Source organism: Phyllostomus hastatus, unplaced genomic scaffold, assembly GCF_019186645.2.
Source record: "Phyllostomus hastatus isolate PE091 unplaced genomic scaffold, TTU_PhHast_1.1 phas_contig_1518, whole genome shotgun sequence".
Lineage (NCBI taxonomy): Eukaryota > Metazoa > Chordata > Mammalia > Chiroptera > Phyllostomidae > Phyllostomus > Phyllostomus hastatus.
The window spans coordinates 92,075-112,500 of record NW_025333620.1 but is presented as its reverse complement, the minus strand read 5'-3'; the positions used below and the strand labels follow the sequence as shown (position 1 = coordinate 112,500).

The window sequence follows — 20,426 nt, the reverse complement described above, 5'->3', positions numbered from 1 at the left end:
TGAACTAGGGCTGGCTATTCAGTGCACACTGCAAGCTCTGTGTAAGAGTTTTCTGCAAAGACCTGTCTCTGTCATGTGTTCATGGAAATGCTGATTGTGTTATTTTTCCATGTGTGGGAACTATGGCAATGGCTGATGGAGCTGATGCTGGCTACATTTTTGCTCCTATTGCTTCTTGTCCTGAATGTGGTGAGTCTGCTATAGCGCAAATAGCTCTTGCTTAGCTTTGTGGTCACTAGATGGCAAAATGACATGACTCTACCTCTAGGTACCGGTTAGGTGAGAGTGTTTATCAGCTTTGTCAAGGCATGATTCCTTGGTTTATGGAGATTCATCTTTGTAAAGGTGAATAGCATATATAACAGAGAAATTAAATGTGAGACCTATGCATGCCCTGGGAGATTTCTGTTTTAGGCTATGTTTTGGGAATAAGAATATTAAACTCTGTTCCATTGTCAGGTTTTGCTGTCTCTCCACTGTGACCCCTCTCTACTTCAAAGCATAGCAACCACTTAATTTAAATGTATTCAGTTGCTGCTCCTCTTTTGTGATTTAGGAGTATAAGATGATGAAAGCAGTGAGTGTATGAGTCACCATGCTTAATTTGGGGTACACCGTAGTTTAGTAGAGAAAAAGGAGATTGGTATGGGATCTGATCTCTTATTCTGTACCTACTGCATTGTATGATCTTGGTGATTTATATAACTTCTCTGAAACTTTAGCCCCTCATCTGTAAAGTCAGCTCAAGAATGCAGACTTCAAAGTTATTATAATTAAGTGGTAGTATCCCTACTTTGTAAATGAGAATATTGCCTGTCAAAAAGTAAATGCTCAATCAACAATAAATATTCTTGACTATCATATCACCTCAACACAAAGATGGCACTCCAAACATACTTAACTCTATATACTCCTGTGCCTTTTATACACCTATTGTTTATTAAAAACCAAAATTTTAATTACTAATTTCCTACTGCTCTTGACTGCCTCACTATGTGATATTGATGTACATGTTCATTTTTAACAAAGATTTCCATTACAGAAATCCTTTCTATGAATCCTGTTTAAACTGAATTTTATACATCTAATGAGCTTTGACATAACTTATATCATCAAAATTCACCTGTATCCTCCGGGAAATGTGATAACAGTGGTTTCATAATCAGGCCTGTGTCTATTCTTTGGTTTCTAATACTGAAACAGATTTATTTAGTCACTTCTCATCCATCCAGAAATCACCTGTCCATCGCCCCCTGTTATCTACAATGGGAGACACACAGGCAGTTCCTCAGAAGACATGCTGTATGGAACCACAGTCACATATACGTGTGACCCTGGGCCTGAGAAAGGAGTGGAATTCAGCCTCATTGGAGAAAACACCATCCACTGTATAAGCAACAGTGAAGAGAGAGGCACATGGAGTGGCCCTGCTCCTCTGTGTAAACTTTCCCTCCCTGCTGTTTGGTGCTCATATGCCAGCATTGCAAATGGACACAAGATATCTGGCAAGGAAGCCCCATATTTCTACAATGACAGTGTGACATTCAAGTGTGATGATGGATTTACTTTGAAGGGCAGCAGTCAGATTCGTTGCAAAGCCAATAACACCTGGGATCCTGAAATACCCATGTGTGAAAAAGGTAAAACCAAATAGAGAAAAATAGGAGGCATTTACTTAATTTTCTTATCTCCCACCCAAAACTAGAATCATGGAAAAAGTCAATGGGGCACAAATTGCTCTCCTGTTTCTTCCATCTGTAACAGAATGTTCCATGTGTGTTTTATATGTCCTTCATGTAAATACCTCTTGTATCCAGAGGATATTCAGGGTAGATAATGACAGGCCCTGATTAAAGATGTCTTAGTTCTTTCAAAAGTACAGAAAGCATTTAGTATTTAATTAGAGTTTTGTGATCCTTGGCTTAAATGTTTTAGATTGTCTATTGTCAAATTTTGTGCACTTAATGTTCCAGAGCATAAATTCCTTTTTGTTGGTATTTATGTGGGGAGTTTTCTTTTCAGACTGCCAGCCACCTTCTGGGCTCCTCCATGGTCAGCACACAGGTGGAAACAGGGTCCTCTTTGTCTCTGGGATGACTGTAGACTACACCTGTGACCCTGGCTACTTGCTTGTGGGCAACAAATCCATTCAGTGTATGTCTTCAGGAAATTGGAGTCCTTCTGCCCCTCAGTGTGAAGGGACTTTCAGTTCCAGAGCTGCCTTTCTCTTTGGTCCCAGGCATGTATAAGTAATTCCAACCTTCTTCCTCTAGAGGCACCATGTCAGCCTGTGGGAGAAGATGTTCAAGAGCTTCCAGGTGATTTCCCTGTGATTCCAGTTAATACATCCTGTCATGACGGGTGAGTATGAGATGGCCCATTCAGAGAGGTTCTCCACTTGGTTTTGTGCAGTACTCCTACCCTCAGCTTGTCCTGATGACTCTCTTTAGAGGTTACTCATTGCCACACTCACAGGGAATGTGAGGTTCCAAAGGTCCAACTAACATCTCTGACTTTTTAGTTCTTTCTTGACCTAGAAATGGCTTTGCTGTGAACAACTCTAAATCTAATAGTTTTCTTACTTGGAGGGTCTAGTGTTTTAATTTCTCTTTACCAAAATTCATGTTTAAGAGTGCTTCTGCATTTGTGTTGTGAGGGGGCTAGGTTTCAGAGATGTGACATTGAGAAGAAGAAATGTATTATAATCTCTCTCTGGTACCAGCTGACTGGACATTCTTATCGGAAGTGTCAAGATGGTGAGAATGGGGTATGGTTCCAAAAGATTCCACACTGTAAAGGTAAGACAGCACTTAAATTTGTCACTGGGGTAGTAAGGCATTCAAGTGTCAGGCCGTTGAGGAACTACCTCAACAGTCTTTGTGCTCTATCTCAGTGTACCTCAGAAAAGAAATATCTTTCACTGTTTGGTCTTCACTGTGTCACTGGGAAGCAAAGCTGTCAAGTAGGAGCTGAGTATTTGGCATACATCTTCTAAATTATATTTATATGCTATGGATTAAATTACATATGAATATATATTTCTAATTCATGATAATATAGCTGTGTTTCTTTCACTCTTATTACTTTACTGGATTGTTAAATTTTTTAGAATGAATACATACTATTTATATAATCAAAATATTTATAAACTGTTTGAAAGAACACATTGTAAATCTAAATCATATTACAGTTATGTGCTATACACACAGTTCCAAATCTTCATTTGTATCTGAATGATGACTGTTCACCTTGGTGTACTTGCTAAAGCAGAACTTTCTGAATCTCTTCTGCAGCTATTCACTGCCCACCTCCACCAGTGACTGACAATGGGAGGCACATCGGTGTGATGGCAGAACACTTCCTGTATGGAACTGAAATCTCTTATGAATGTGACCAAGGATTCTCTCTTCTGGGAGAGAAAACTGTACGATGCATAAGTGATTCTAAAGGACATGGATCTTGGAATAGACCACCCCCACAGTGCTTAAAACCTCATCCTGTGACCCATTGCTCTAACCCAGAAGTCAAACATGGATACATACTTAATAAAACTCACTCATCATATTCCCACAATCACATTGTATATGTTGCCTGCAACCCCACCTTCATCATGAATGGCAGTGAGCTGATTAGGTGTCATACCAATAACAAATGGGTCCAGGTGTACCAACTTGTATCAAAATGGGTAAGTTATTTTAGGACATTAACTATAGGATGGTGCTCAAAATAAGGACAAAGATTTTTGAATCTGCACTTGCTTGCTATTTGACTTAAAGAAAAGCATGTAAAAGCTTGCTTAAATGATACCTGTCTTATCTTCTCACCCAATTCTTTTTTCTTCTTCCCTTTTTAAGTGGATTGAGCTAAATATATGAAAGGACAATGGTTAATTGGCAAGTGGATACTGTCTACAAAATTTATTTTGTTACTAAATTAGAATGATAAGAACACACCTACCATTGAGGGGGGTGGTCAAAGGTGTGGCTTGATAATTGGATATTTAAGGCTGTAAGACCAGCCAGAAAGAGAACTTTGCATATTCTGAGGAGTGAAGCTGGCCTTTGGACTCTTTGAATTCTCCCTCTTGTAATTGTAGTTATCATTTGTCTGTTTTATTTCTGTCGGTGACTAGGTGACCATGTACAATAGAGGGTGGCAATTAGTGACCCAAGAACTAAATTTAAGTCACAAGAACGGTTCTCTTTGGCCAACATAATATTCTCATTTTAAGTGAAACACATGTTTACAGCCCAAGATAAATGTAGAACCTCTGATTTATTAAGGGTTCCCTCTGCTCCCCTGCCAGGCAGCAGTTGCTTGAATTGGCCTTTGGCTGTCATTTTTAGAAGGACAGGTTCTCTCTTCTTTGTGGTATCTAAAGGGAAAAGCGAAGACTACTATTGGTTGGTAGATTACAATTGTGGGCTGAAGCCATAGGTGTTTCATTATCTTACTTTTGACATTTTTCTTCAGATCGTGTACAACATACATAGACAGTGCAAATCTCTGTCCAGTGCTGCTTGGTTTGGGTGGAAGGGATATGACTAGATACCAATTAGTTGGCTTGTTGCCTGCCCTCTTTCTGTATGGCCATCACTCACAGAAAGTGTTGGCTATGCGTTCCTCTGCACTAAACTAAAGACCCTTTTTATTGGCGTCTAAGCCCTCATAGGATGTCAACCTCCATTTAAGATCCCCAATGGGAATCACACTGGTGGAGATACAGCTCGATTTTCTGATGGAATGTCAGTCCTGTACAGCTGTGACGAAGGCTACCTGCTGGTGGGAGGTGCACGCCTTTATTGCACACATGAGGGAACCTGGAGTCACCCTGCCCCTTTTTGTAAAGGTGCATTATCTATTTAATATTCTAAATTTGTTCTGAATAGACCTATTCAATTAGGAACTTTCTACTTAAAATCATCAAATAAATGCCTTAATTAGATCATTTAATTAAATACATTTAATTAGATTAATATATTAATTACTCTAAATACCACAAAATAAGAAAAATGACTGGGTGTGTAGTTTATCTGGTGAGGGATCAATTATGTAGTCCTTTAAATATAGAAAGTTGAAATGTTTATATAAATTAAACAACCAAAGTGTATTACACTGTGATAACAATTATGGTAAGTATGCATCTGACAAAACACTAATGAAAAAGTACAATGACTTTTTTCAGTGTATTTCCTTGGAGTGATGGTGGGATTACAGGTACATAGTTTTATAAAAGTTTCAGAATGTCATTTCATTAGGCATATAAAAATGAGAAGTGAGATAAAATGAGGGGGGACCCAAAAACTTAGAGCTTATTTATTTAAAAATTGTGTATTTATTTTCCTTATTTAAACTTCAGTCACCTTCAAAGCACTCTCTATTTGATGCAGTACACCTATGGAGATATTTTTTCCACTACTCAAAACAGTTTTTGAACTCATCAGTTTGGGTGCCTTTTATTGCTTCTTTTGTTCTTTTGTTTCACCTCTTTCATGTTGGTAGAATGTTTCCCTTTGAGGACTTTTTTCAGCCGGGGAAACAAAAAACAGTCACTTGAGGTGAAATCAGGTGAATAGGGAGGGTGAGGTATGGGGGCATGCCATTTTTGGTCAAAAACTGCTGACTACTCAGTGCTGTGTGGGCAGGTACACCCGTAAATCACCCATCATGAAATGGCCAAATGTGTTGAAAGAGTCAAAAAAATTCAGAGGCTGAACATAGCCTCTCACAACAACGTTAGCTGGTACACTGATACAGGTGGGTTCCTGGAACACTCACATAGTAGGGGAAGCCTGTACTACAAGGGGCCCACCCTCCAAAAGATAATTATAATTTTGGGATCTCTCCTTATATGTAATATTTGTTGAGCACTTTTTCCTGTGTGTCTGATACTGTACACAGCATTTTGAATGCATTGTCATTTAATCTTTTTGAGAACCATATGAAGTTCTCATTGGTACCATTTTTATTCCTATATTAGAGATGAAATCTCAGTAGAATGAAGAAATTTGTAACTTTTCCAAAGTCACACATTAGGAAGGTCTAGTATCAGGATTCAAATCCAAAAATCTCACAGTATTGACCCCTACACTGAAGAGATGAAAGAAAAAAGGAGGAAGCATGTGCATGTATGAATTGGAGAGTAAGAGTCGACAGTGATAAAACAGTAATTCAGAATTCCTACCCATTTAGCCCTCACAATTTCCCTGACAAGTCATTAAAATTAAACAGCTATTAGTTTAGAAACTAAAACACAAGGAAGGAAAGTAATCCTGGTTTAAATTACGTAGAGGTTATTGAGATAGATGGCTGACACTGAAAGACTCTACCTACGTTATCATTTTGTTTTTCAGTCAGACTTTACTTACTGAGATGAACTAAGTTGGTTCTGTAAAACTTTTCATTAGGGGCGGAATCTACTTCATTGCTAAATTAGATTCCTTTGATTTCAGAGGTAAACTGTAGCTTCCCAGAGTATATGAATGGAATGCAGAAGGGGCTGGAGTCTGGGAAAAAAAGTATCAGTATGGTGCAATTGTTACTTTGGAGTGTGAAGAAGGGTATACCCTGGAAGGCAGTCCCCAGAGCCAATGCCAGGAGGATCATGGAGGGAACCCTCCCCTGGATGTTTGCAGATCACAAGGTAAGTACAAGGGACTTTGCTGGCACTTGTCTCACTGGAGGGAGGTGACTGAGGGATACCCCTCAATGTTAGGGGCGCCTGGGTTTTAAGTTGAACTGGGCCTGTAACCAGTGGTACACTAACAGACAAATTTTTAGTTGGTTGTGTATTCTAGAAAAAGCAAAGCTTTCTGAGGATGAGGGAAGTAAAGAAAGAAAGAGGAACACTTACTTAAAAGGTACAAAACTCACGACCTTACATTTTGTAAGGGGCTACTGCTAAGACTTCCCTTGTTGCTGAATCTTGATTTATAAGGGCTTACCAATTTGACAGGGACCTCAAAAAATATGTTAACAAACCAGTCACAGCAGTTAATAATTGCATTCCAACCTGAGAAATCCCTGACTATATTGTTTTTTTAGTTAGTGAACTACCCCAACTTACTTAATTAAAAATGTGAAAACTCAACAAGTTCAATGAGTTGCAATATAAGAAATGATGGAAGAGTGGATAAAACTAAGGTTCCAATTCATCCTTTTAAGTAGACTTAGAGAGAGGAATGTTAACTTAGAGAAACCCTAAGTTTGGGAGAGTGCCATGGGACCTTGGGCTACCCTGATTCATGCAGCTAGACTAATATGTTCATGATTTTGGATTTTCCTTAGGCTCACTTGCTCCTCTTCTTTGTGGTAAGTTTTCTTAAATAATTAATGAACATTTTAATGACTTTTAAAAATTTTATATAAAATTTGAGGTCTTACATTCTGCCTGAGTGTTATAATTTTCCTTCTTTAACTCATAAGAAATTATCTTGTTTGGTGTCTTAAGGAAATTTTAATGTGCCCTTCACAATGAAAACTGTCACTTTTGGATAGAGTTGAATAAATAATTTGAACAGCCAGCTATTCCCAGTTTTTAAGTTGAAAGTTTGGTGTATATTTACTCTTGGTCTTTTGCATGATCTGGCACTATCAGAAGAGGCTGACTTATTCTACAATAGAAAAATATATTTCACAACTGAGAATTAAAAATGTTGTCATGCAAAGTTATAGGATCCTAATGTCCCCAGCTCCTAACTTTACCCCGGTGACAAGAACATTACTAGTAAAATGGGAAGGAACAGAGAAGCCCAACAGAACTTGACTGGAACCCTGGGGTCAAGTGCTTGGCACTTTAGATTAAATGTGGAATGTATTAAACTAGAAAAACCGTAAGGCCAAGTATGATTATTTAGGAATTCTATATTTATGTGGCTCAGAAAAGAGAAGTAAAAAAGTAACATGCCATAATCCCTACCACTAGGAATAGTCTCCATAATCACTTCAAAACTATATAGGTCAAATTTTTCTGGCATTTGATACTTGCTGTTTTGTTTTCTAGGTTTTTCTGCAGGTTTTGTGGTTCTTATCTGCCTGGTTAGTGTCACCTTATGTTTGATATTGAAACACGGAAAACAGTAAGTTCAATGCATGCTTAACCAAAGCAGAAAAGGTTTTCATTTCTTGCTTGAAACTAAACACAGAAACATAAGTTATATTAAAATAATTTAAAATGAGATAACAGGAATATGGTATTTTGTAAGTTAACCAATAGTCATTGACACCAATTCAAGTTCAACACCAACAGGAATCCCTAATCTGGAGTGCAGTAAAGAAGGAAACTTGATTCAGTGCAAAACAGCTCAATTGTAATACAGCAAGGTAATGAAAAAAGCATGGCTGTGAGACAGCCCTGGGGCCAGGAGGCTCTGGGCCCAGGCCCCTCCCTGGCTAGATAGTTCTGCCATGCTCCTTGTTGGTCTGCTCTGCTATGGCCTGTGCTGGTTTGCTCTGCTCTGGTGAGACATCTTCGGTGATTTAGCTCAGATGAGGAAATTCAGTCCTCCGGGAAAAGGGAGAGTACACTACTTGAGCTAAAAAGGAGCTTATGTATAGGGAGCCTTACATAGGCACAATTCCCTGCTCTTGGTCCATGATTGGTCCACCCTCATGTATCTGAGGACTCCAAATTCTCCCAGTATAATTGGTCAAAAAGGCACTGTCCTGATTGATCGGAAATGAACTGTTCTGATTGGTCAGTGAAGATGTTGATTATAGCTGTGCAGCTCTGATTTGATGGAAGAAGCCTTAGTCCTATAGGTTGATATGGGATTCTAGGAACTTTTTATAAAGGCTGCACTTTGGCAAAAACACAGTGTTGGAGGCAGTTCATTGCAGAGGCAGATAGTTCAGCTCAGGCTTCTCCCTGAAGTACAGTTTGAGTGAGATGCCCCTGTGTAGAAATGGTTAATGTGCCCTTTTTAAAAAAGACTTTGGCCCAGTTAGCCACCAGGAGCCCTTCTTAGTAGGTATTTTCTTTCTCAGGGTCCACATCACATATACTATATACAGGAAGCCCTTATCTGTAAGATCTTAAAAGATATTTAATACTTATTTTATTTGCATAATGTTTATTCAGATATTGATTTATAAAATATATAGAAGATATAAAGAAAAAATCCCAGCAATAACAACTGCAGATATTTTGAAATATTCCTACCTGATATTTTTCTTATATTCTTTTTCTTTTTCTTTTTTAAACTAAAAATTTGGTATTATAGTCTCCTGCCCCAATTTTCTAATTTATTTATTGTTTATACTGTTATAGTTGTCCCAATTTTACCCCCCTTGGCTTCTCTCCTCCCAACTTGCCCCCCACTTCCATAGTCTTTCCCCACACAATCATCCATGTCCATGGGTCCTTCATATATATTCTTTGACCTTCACTGTCTTTCAAACAGTCTCAGCATCTCCCCTCTGACAGCTACCAGTCTATTCCATGATTTTATGACTCTGGTTCTATTTTGTTCACTAGTTTACTTTGTTCACTAGATTCCTCTTATAAGTGAGATTATATGGTATTTGTCTTTCACCAACTGGCTTATTTCACTTACCATAATAGTCTCTATTTCCATCCATGATGTTGCAAAAGGTAGAGATTCCTTCTTTTTTTCTTCTACATAGTATTCCATTGTGTAGCACAAGTTTTTAATCCCCTCATTTACTAATAGGCACTCAGGCTGTTCCCAAATCTTGGCTATTGTAAACAGTGCTGCTACAAACATAGGGGAGCATAACTTCTTTTGAACTGGTGTTTCGTGATCCTTGGGGTATATTCTCACCAGTGGAATCACTGGGTCAAAAGGCAGTTCTGTTGTTAATTTTTTATGGAAATTCAATACTGTTTTCCACACCTAATGAACATATTTTTTGTGTCTTGAAGTTATGTTTCTTTTTAGTTACTTAATAGAATACTGTTATTTTATAAGGATTTCTATATTGTGGAAATTTTAATTTTCTTCCACATGTACTTTGATAACAAAAATATGAGGAGTGCTTTTGAATAAACTTTGTTTCACATCTACTTATTTCCTCAGCATAGATTTGTATAATTACTAAGGATAAGTATATGAAGTTTTAAGATTTTTAATAAAAATTGCTAAATGACTGGACAGAAAGTTTGTTCTAATGTGATCAAATATCAAATAGTTAATATAGCTGGATATGTTGTGTTTCTGAACTCTTATTTCCTGGTTTATTGATCTTTCAATATGTCCACCAGAAATCTTTTGTGTTTAACTAACACTGCTTTTTACGACTATACCATCTGGTAGGGCAGGAACACCCCCACTATAATTTTTTAGGATTTCCCTTTCCATTATCATGTGTTTGTTCTTTCAGGTGACATTTATATCATTTTTCATTTTCTAAAACCAGATATGTTGTGATCACAAGTAAGCCTATAGATTAATTTGTGAGAAATTGGCATCTTTTCTGTAATGTCTTCCCATTCAAAAACATACTACACCTGTCTTCTGTTCAAGTAATGTTTCACTAAGTTGTAGTATTCATGACTATTTAAGTATATTACTAGGTTTCTATGGTTTGTTATGTTATGTGTTATTATCCAGAAATTAGACATAGTTTTACATTTTATTTTTAACTTATTAATTTTTTGTACATTTGAATCTATATTGTTGCCATAGTGTTTCATGTGATATTTGGTGTGGACACAAAACACATGGTCAATGTTTGAAAATTTTTATCAGAAAGTGCCCCATATTGCAAGAGAAGTTTCAGGTGATATTCAAGTGAGTGTAGACAAGAAGAGAAAAGTATTACAGGTGAAAGGAACAGTTTGAGTGAAGACCCAGAAACTTGTCATTCCATCATATACCATGAGAATTACATAAGGAATTTGATGTGACTGAGAAATAGTGTCTGTGAATGTGTTTGAAGGTAATGGTAGTATAGGTTTAGGTGGGGGCAATGGAATAAAAGTCCCCCCGGCACATAAATTTTGTGGAAATTACAGAATATTCTGGTATGTGCAAATGATACATTATTAGCAAATGTCACTATTATGTATCAGCCTCAGAATTTTCTGTGTGCATAAGTTCTTGAGTCTTTGTACATGACAGTGTTAGGGAATATAGTCAGATGAAGTCTTGCCAAGTCTCAAATTCTAGTGGGGGATGACCAATTCATGTCACACCAAATATGTCACCCATGAACTCCAGCAAAATTTCTTTAAAATACCAGCTGAGCCAGTGCCATCTGATTACATTGTTCACAGTTGTATGTCTAGTCTAGATATCCAACAAGAAGGGACTACATTGAAACTATGCAGTGATGGCATCGATGAACCTGAGTAGTTTATTCTAAGCCTGGGAGGGCCCTAGCAGGACAGGTCCAGCAAGGGTCTACAGTTGGGATGTACTTGAGACAGCTGTGTTTACTGGAGGATGGTGCTGTGAATGACTTCAGGAGAAAGGGCAGTCTATGACCAAATAAGATGGAAAAATACTGCATACTACATTTTTCTCATGGATTTCACAATCACCATGAGAATAAAGTCCTGTAATAAAGAAGCCAATTAATGTTTTTTAAACTGGAGTTTTCCAAACTAATTTGACTGCACAACTCTTTTTTTCTCAAAATATGCTTTTAATAACCCTTGGAACTGATCTGCATTTAACAGGCAATTTGGGAATCTAGAAAGGTGGTCAGGAGCTAGATCACCAAAAGCCTGCAGGCTGTAACAGGGAGTTGGGGTTTATCCTACATGAATTTAAGCAAGGAAGAAATATGTTCAGATTTGCATTTTCAAAAGAAGGGACATGAATGGGGCATCAACCAAAGCAGCAGTGGCTGGGATCAAGAGGATGGAACAGATGTAAGAGGAATCTTCACTGTTAAGACTACAAGATCCCCAGAACTGTGTATCCTGTTGAATGTAAGGAGAAGGGGGCACAGAGAATGAGTCAAGAGGAGGTCACTGGGTGGTCCTAGTGTTGGACCAAGAAAGAAGAGGGACAGGTTTGTGGGGAAAGTTGAAGAGTTCAGTTCTGACCACTCAAGAGAGGTTCCTAGACTTGGGTAGATGACATTTAACTCAACGTTGAAGCTTTGGGACCAAAAAGAACATCAAAGTTAAAAACAGGGATAAAACCAATCTCAGAAGGACTATAATGCTTAAAGGGCAGGAGAGGAAGGAACAGTCAGAGGTGGGAAGAAAGCTAGGAGTGAGAGTAGTGTCACAGATATGCAGAGAGAAAAGGGTCTCAAAAAATGGGATGTCATTTGCATGGTTTTCCTTGCAAGAAGTTAGAAAATAATTTTAGCCAAGAGTAGTTATAAACTTAAATAAACAGAAAATGTGGCTTCTATATCTTTCTTTCATGTTCCCACCTTTGCTCTCAGAACATTATATGTACAGGAAAATTTATGAATTTTTGGAATGCCTACAAACTCAAGTAATTTAAATTGTTCCACTTGATTATTATTAAGTTTATTAACATGATTATAGCAATACTATATATAAGTATCTATATTGATATGAACCAAATATATGTTACACTAAATTGTTTGGTGTCACTCTTATGTTTTGTTTCTAGTTTCTAACAAACTACAATTTATTTTCTGATAGTTGGCATAGACATTTGAACTACATTAACTATTTTTTTGTAAATGAGATGACTAACCACTTAAAAATGACAAAATTAAATATTTTAAAACCCATCTAATATTTGAAGAAAAGACCATGCTATTTCTTCTATTGTGTAAGATATTTTAATAAAATCTAAATATCATGATAACTGAAAAATTATTATTTTATGATATTCTTAATAGAGCTTTTATTAGCTGGCTTCTTAAATATGTAGTGACATGCTATAAGTACCTTAGAAACAATTTACCTTTCCCAATAATTTTGTAATACTTTATTTTTGAGTTCTATATGGTAGTATAATCACATTTTCTTGGCTTCTGTTAATATCAGCAAAGTGGTTTTAGAAACACAGGAAAGTGTGTGAGCTTTCAAAGACGAAAAGTAAAAAATATCCCCTTAAAAATCATTTAAAGCTTTTACTGCTATATGTCCATATAAGAATTTTGAATTAAACATTAAGTTAAAAAATTCCTTTTATGTTAAATTGGAAGATTGTGTCCCAAATAGGTAAACATGTAATCACATCTTAAAATAAAAGCTTTTTCCTGATTTTTTTTCAAACTGGGGAATACAGTTATTAGTCATTTAGTATTCTAGATCTGAGGTAGAGCGGCCTAATGCCAACTTTTGATTTGGACACTTAGCAGTCTAGCAAATTATTTATATTATATGGGCCTTTACAAAAATTAGGGATTGTAGTGATTATTTCATCAGACAATAAAATGGAATGACCTATTAAAAGTATTTACCATGAAAAAAAGGTATTTACCATGTGTTGGGAAGTATGGAAAGAAAATAACAGTTATATCTTTATAGCAATCATAGCTAATGAGTAAAAATTGTATTTTTTCTTTCTTCATCCACTTAGCAATTGTTATACAAATACAAACCCTAGAGAAGGAGATCTTTATTTGAAAATATGGGAAGTATATTCTATTGATCTACACAACTCAGCAAGCTAACCAGAAGATAAACAGGTATCTAATGAAACTGAAATGTTTTTATGCATTTCTGTGTCAAAATTTTCCTTTTTATATTTACCAACAAGCATATTACAAAATATATATGGTTACATTGCACAGTATTTTAAATCATGCATGGAAATTGTTCATTTACCTGCAAATTGCCAACTAATGTCCCTGCTTTTTTTTAACTGATTCATGCATTCAACAAATATTTAAATAAATAACAAAATATTAAGAATAGAATTAATGAGATAAGTATTATGAAAAGTAATAAAGCAGGAAAAAAAGAATAGTGAAGGCAGGGTAAATTGGAAGGGAATTTCTCACTAAGAAAATGGTATTTGAGCAAAAACTAGAGAAAAGTAAAGAGCCAGCCATGTGGGGAAGAATTTTTCATGAACTAAGATCAGTAACATAAGGGTGTTGTTTGCAGGCTGTGGCCAGTATGGCTTACTATCAACTAAAGATGAGTGAAGGTGGTAGAGATTAAATCAGAGAGTAAGGGGAGGATTGTGAGGATGATGGCTCAAGTAGAGTATGCTAGGTCATTCAATTAGTTTGTGTTTATTCTGAGATGGGAACCACTAGATGTGTTAAGTGGAGGAGCAATTATAACTTCTGTGTAAGAACAGAGTGTGGGAAGCCCAGGGCACAATATGGAAAATCAGTGAGGATTCTACCACAATAATGCAGGCAGTGAGTGGCTACCACCAAGCTGGTGAGAAGAGGTCAAGTTCTGCATGCACTTTCAGGATAGTGACAGTAGGATTTGTTGCCAGTTTGCATCAGAACATGAAAGAAAAGGAGGAATCAATAATAATACAAGTGTATTTTGGCCTGAGAAAGTGGAAATATAGAATTGCCATCAATTAAAATGCCAGCGAATTTGAAAGCAGGATTTGCAAGATAAACCAGGAGTTCCACTTTGAAGATGTTAAGTATGAAATATCAAATAGACATCCAAGTAGAAGTGCCAGGAAGGCAGCTGGATGTACAAATAGGTTCATACTCAAAATGTAAATTTGGGCCCTGACAGTGTATGGATTTACATAAGAACAAGATCAACTAAGATCCCCAAAGGTGAGAAAGAGTCTAGGGAAGAGAAAAGGTCCAAGGGCTGAGCCTTGGATCCTCCAACATTAGGAGTCATGGATTAAGAAGGAACCACCAAAGTAGCAAAGAAGAATCATTGATACAAGAGGAAACCACCTGAGTGTGGTCATCTAGAAGTCACAGGAAGAACGAATTGCAAGGAGGGAACCCTGTCAAACACTGCTGATAGATCAAGAAAATGGGTAGTGAAACTGCCCATTGCGTTTAGCAGCACAACACTTGTTGGTAAACTTGACAAGAACTGTTTTGGTGGAGAGGAAGGAAGCAAGACCTTGACTGAAGTGAGCTTAAGAGAAAATGAAAGGAGAAAAATTGGAGACATCAATTAAGACAACTCTTTCAAGGAGTTTTTCTGTGAGGAAGAGCAGATAAGTAGAGTGATGGCAAGAATAAGAAAGAAACCAAGAGAAATATTTTTAAGAATGGAGAAATGGCAGCTATGCTGCCATTCCTATGTGCTGATGAGAATGATGTTAGAGAAAGTGGGGAAATGATGGCAGGAAAGAAAAGGTAGAATTGCTGGAGCAATGTCTGGGTCAGCTAGAAGGAACAGCATCTAGGGCACAAGCAGGGTGGTGTAGACCTCAGATAGGAGCATGGCCTTAAGAACAGGAGGAAAAGTTGAACATATGGGTACAAATGAAGGCAGGTGGGGTACAAATGAGTACAAATGGGGAGGTGTGATGGTGAACGCATGTGTGGAAGTTCTCTTCTGATGATTCTGTTTTCCCACTGACTAATAAGTAAAATGATCAGCTCAGAAGAAGATTGGAAAAGGAGATGACAGGGATTTAAGGAGCAAGGTGAAGGCATTAAGTAGCCACCCTACATTGGCAGGCAACAGCAAGGGTCCCTCTAAGGTTTCCAGGACAAAATGGGAGTGAATAGTTGAAGGTTTATTGTATGCAGTTATTATGTTTAGAATCTCTCATGCTTTATCTTATTTAGTGCTGAGTGCAACACTGAAACTTGAGTATTGTCCCAAGATAATAACGAGGTGAGCAGATAATATCCGAGATGAGAAAACTAGGGCTAAATATTTGTCTTGTCCATGGTCTGGAGTCAATGTTTGGCAAAGGTAGAATTCAAGCTCAAATCTGACTTGAAACTGCTTTCTTTTGCATAATATGTGACATAAAGGATCCTACCTCTGCCCTCTTGGGAACTAATTTCAGGAAAAAAAAAAACAGACACATACATATCATAGTGTGAGAATACATACCGTGAACAAGATACAGAAAAAGTTGCTACTGATGAGTCACAGAAAAAGCAAAGAGGAACAGGGGAGGCCATGCCAGAGTGATATCTAAATCCAAACTTGCGGAGATCCAAAGTAAAGCTATATATAACACAAATATTTGTTGAATGAATATGTGAATGAATGAGAATGAGACTACTGCTTCAGTCTCTCCCTGACTTTTATGCATATTTATTAATATAAAATTTAATTGTTACTTGTTCCATATCATGTTATCTTAAGAAGGACTTCTTAATATAATGATATTACCTACTAGGCTTGATGCTTTATTCATTACAGCACTTATAATTTGTATATACAGAGAATGTTAATACTCCTATTATCTAAACTTTGATTTGCACCACTACTATTTATGCTGCCACCTAAACACAAATTATTCATTTCAGTGTACCTTCTTGCTTAGAATACAACTGAACATGGGTTAGAAAAAAATCATTCAAATATCATCAAGTGTATTTGTATGAACTCAACGTCAGCAAAATGATTTCATAAGCTACTTCTTTCTATTTGTATTTAGTCTCAAGGAGAACAAAGTCTGCTTGATGATAGAGATGGAGGCCCGGTTTCACTGCCACCTGCTCTTCAAGGTGTTTTTAAAGCCTCACCTGTGATGTGCTGGAGCCAGGCTGTGGCTGTAATCAATTACGTAGCTCTGAAAGTGTCACTGTTTCAAGGGAGGCACTAAAATGAACTGTCCTTCTATGTAGACTCTTCTTTTGTAATTAGCACGCTTACTGTTACCATATACTTTTGATTATGGTGTGGTTTTCAGTATTTAGGCAAAGTATGAAGCATTTTCTATGGCCACCTGGGACATAACTTTATAGAGAAGTCTGATTTTATTTTAATAGTAGCTTTTTGTCAGATATGGCTAAACATTTTTTCTTTTATTTTTGCTTGGTTTTTCTCATACTGTATACCTTTTGTTTCCATAATCATTTACTAATTCAAAAATATGTTTTTAATTGTGGGAATGTAATTTTAATTCTTAGGTTCTTGTGTACAGCTCAGTCTTTATATATTTCCTCTCTAGTTTTGTCAGAAGCTCTGGTTGCTTATAAAATGTCACTTAATAATATGTACATTAGTTATTCAAATAAATTTTATCTTTAAAAAATACTTACCTTATATGATTTTTTGTCATACAAATTCTTGAATAACGGACATAGTCTTAGAGTTTTCAGAGTTTCTGATTTGACACTTATGAATTCTGAATCCTACCAATTAGTCATTTTAGCCAGACTCTCAACCCACAAACCCAGTGCCCTCCATCCTCAAGACTTTCTCTTATATTTCTCTAGCCAACACCTTTCTCTAGCCCCTTCTTTCTCTCCCTCTACCTCCAAGCTTACCTATAGCCACTCATCATTTCCACCAACCACTTTTTACAGATTATATTGTTCTCTCTCATCCCCTCCTGTTTCTTCCAGGACATTGCTCCATAAGTTATACCCTCTATCATCACTGGCTCTTTTCCACCACCAAACCTGCTCAAGCTAATACCCATTCATCTGCAAGTGACAAAAATCTATCTCTCACTGGTTTGGACCAAAATGGAATTTTATTGTATCACATAACAGAAAAGATCATGGATGCAGCTGGTTTCACCCAAAATAGGAATTAAATACTCAAATCATGTCCTTGGGAATCTGTTCCATCCTCTGTTTCTGCTTTTCTCTGCTGGTCTCAGTCTGTGGTTGACACCCCTTAAAAACTGGAAAAATATTTGTTGACAAGGCTAAGCACACACCTCGTCAGCTTAGCATTCCAGCAAAAAGAGCTTTTGCTATCCAATAACTTCTTCAGAAATCCTTTCATTAACTCTGAGTTATCCAAAAACAGATCACATGCCCCCAGCTGAACCACTTACGAGGGTGAGGGCAATAGTAAGAACCAAATGACAAGGCCAGAGCTGCCTGCCCAGGCTTAGAGCTGGGGTAGGACTGATCAACATTAGTGGTTCTCAAGTGTGGTGACTAAGTTTCCCCTGAGGACATTGGCAATGTCTGTAGACACTTTTGGTTGTTAGAGCTGGAGCAGGGGAGTGTTTTGGCATCTAGCAGGGAGAGGACAGAGATACTGCTAAACATCCCACAGTGCATAGGGCAGCCTCCTACAACAAAGGATAAGCTGTTTCAACATGTCAATAGAGTCAGGGTGGAGAAACCATGGTCTGTGTGAACCACATGGAACTATGGGAAAGAGGGAATTTCCTTAAGAAATAATCAGGGGACTAATCCCAAATGAAGCAGGGGCCCACTTTAAGCAGCCCATTTGAAAACAAATCCTCCCCAAACCATCCATGTTTCTCTGTTAAGCTATGTCCCTACTCCTTACCACTAAATTATCTGAAAAAGTAGTTGACCTTAGCTACATCAATTACTTCACTCATTCATTCAACAAATAATTATGTAAATCTGTGTGCCCAGAGATGTTTTAGTTCATGGCATATTATTGATAAAAGAACCTTATGTCCTTATGTAGATTTTATTCTAATGAAGAGAGACAGACAATAAGCATATTGCCAGATCTAATACAACAAAAAATGAGAAGTATAATTTTTAAACTATACAAAGCAGTGAAAGAGAAAAGAAAGTTTAATGAGTATGTAATTGCTAATAGTGGCCAAGGAAGACTTCATTGATGGGGTCACATTTGAACAAAAGAACCCAAGATGAGGGAGGTAGCCATACAGATAGGTCAGAAAGTGTTCCAAACAAAAGAAACATTAGAAAGAAAATACAGGGACTACACCTGCTGTGTTTGGAGAAATAATTGTTTGTTTGTATCTGAAATCAAGAAAGGGAGAAACAATGATGCTGATGAGAGAGGAGAATTACTGGAGTGATGTCATTGAGCTAGTGAGAGCAGATGATCTGTACTGCATATAGTCTTAGATAACAATGTGAACAGCAGACCCAGACCAATAGGAGATAAGGAAACTATATGGGCCACATACAGATCTTTGGATGAAGTGATGAGGGAGAGAAGTTTGTGGAAATTCTCTCAGATTGCTTCTATTTTCTCTGAACAAAAAGCAAAGCTATAAACAGAGATTGTGAATGATGTAGGAGACATCTGCATTTAATGTCAATATAAAAATATGAAATAGTCACTTAGGAGAATGATAAAGTAAATAGACTACGCAACTAGAGTAGGACTAACTGGCAGCATTACAATGGTCCATTTGAAGTGAGCCATCTTTAAAGTAAGACTAGTCATCATGAACATACATTTTCCCCCACCTTCAGTTTCTTGAGTACAAGGGCAAAATTAAGGAGAACTGACTCGAGCCAAGATTGTTGTTTGTTTAATGCAGCAATTTTCAACTGCTGTGCTGCAAGAATTTTTTAAACATTTGATATCTGACCATTTAGTCAGGGGCACTGACATCTTTTCCCTTAGGTTGTCAATTTAAAAAAAAAAGACAACAGTCAACCCAACAGTAACCGTTCAGTTTGAATGAATCAAAGTTATACCTATTTTTGTCTGATTGGCAAAAAAATATATATGTGATATAATTTTAATAATTAGTTTTGTGTGCCATGAGATGAAAAAGGTTGACAATCATTGGTCTAATGAATATAATAAAATAAAAGAAGGACAAGGGAGCTGAGGTTGTATGGAAGACAGTGATCACAATGATGGACCATGAAACTTAATCTGGTAAGGCCAAAAGGTAGGACACTAAGGGAGATCAGTGGGTTGCAGGTCCTAAGAAATACAAAGATTGTTTGGGTCAGGGCAAACTAGAAGGGCAGGATTGGTGGTTGGAGAGTGGGATGGAGAAACTCTGGAAGGTCTGCAGTTATTAATGAGGACAACTTCTAAGGTATTTCCATGGGCATGAGTGGCAGAGTAGAGGGAAGGAACAGATCATTGGCAGAAAAGATCAAGACACTAAGAGGCCAGGTATTTAGAAATAGCATCACTGTGAATACTGAATCATTGGGGAGTATAAGTATAGTAAGAGTGGTAAAGGTTGCTGTGAGCTAGGAGCTAAAACCTGCAAGGAATGAGGGGAGACAGCAGATGCTAGGAGAATAGTGCAAAAGAAGTGGTAATGAGTGGTGAGTTTTGACAGCATGTGATGTAAGGCTGGGGAATTGAAGCTTCTATTGCCTTTTCATCAGCAAACTAGGATCTGGTGCTTCTTCCATTGTTCTGTTGAGAACAGCTTGAAGGAATAAAAACAGATCCTTGAGAGAATGGTATTGGACATATTAAAAAGGAGGTACAATAAGTGTTATGATCAAAGTAGATATTTCTTTCAGTAAAGTCTTAGAAGAAAGACTCATGGAAACTAATGAAAAATAAGAAAACATACCTCCTTGCATTTGGAACACTGTCCTTTCTCCACTAGTGAGGGCCAGAGCTGAGCCTTGAGTACAAGGGACAAATGAAGTAAGATAGTGTCCTGGAATCTTTATGTGAGCCAAGGCTATGCATACTGGGTTATGTAGGGTTGCTGGACTGTGGG

At 37.3% G+C, this 20,426-nt stretch overlaps 1 protein-coding gene across 1 annotated transcript in view; it reads left to right on the top strand.

Moving 5' to 3' along the window:
- The window catches only part of LOC123813408 (complement receptor type 2-like), a 54,578-nt gene extending 38,075 nt beyond the window's left edge, over positions 1-16,503 (top strand). Inside the window, 14 exon segments of the mRNA XM_045830403.1 lie at positions 269-345; positions 1,233-1,640; positions 2,023-2,208; positions 2,274-2,365; positions 2,693-2,798; positions 3,294-3,653; positions 3,656-3,685; positions 4,664-4,849; positions 6,453-6,508; positions 6,511-6,643; positions 7,288-7,311; positions 8,003-8,078; positions 13,479-13,587; positions 16,464-16,503. Coding sequence (XP_045686359.1) covers positions 269-345; positions 1,233-1,640; positions 2,023-2,208; positions 2,274-2,365; positions 2,693-2,798; positions 3,294-3,653; positions 3,656-3,685; positions 4,664-4,849; positions 6,453-6,508; positions 6,511-6,643; positions 7,288-7,311; positions 8,003-8,078; positions 13,479-13,572 — 1,828 coding nt within the window. The 3' untranslated portion in view covers positions 13,573-13,587; positions 16,464-16,503.
- The last annotated feature ends 3,923 nt before the right edge of the window (positions 16,504-20,426 follow it).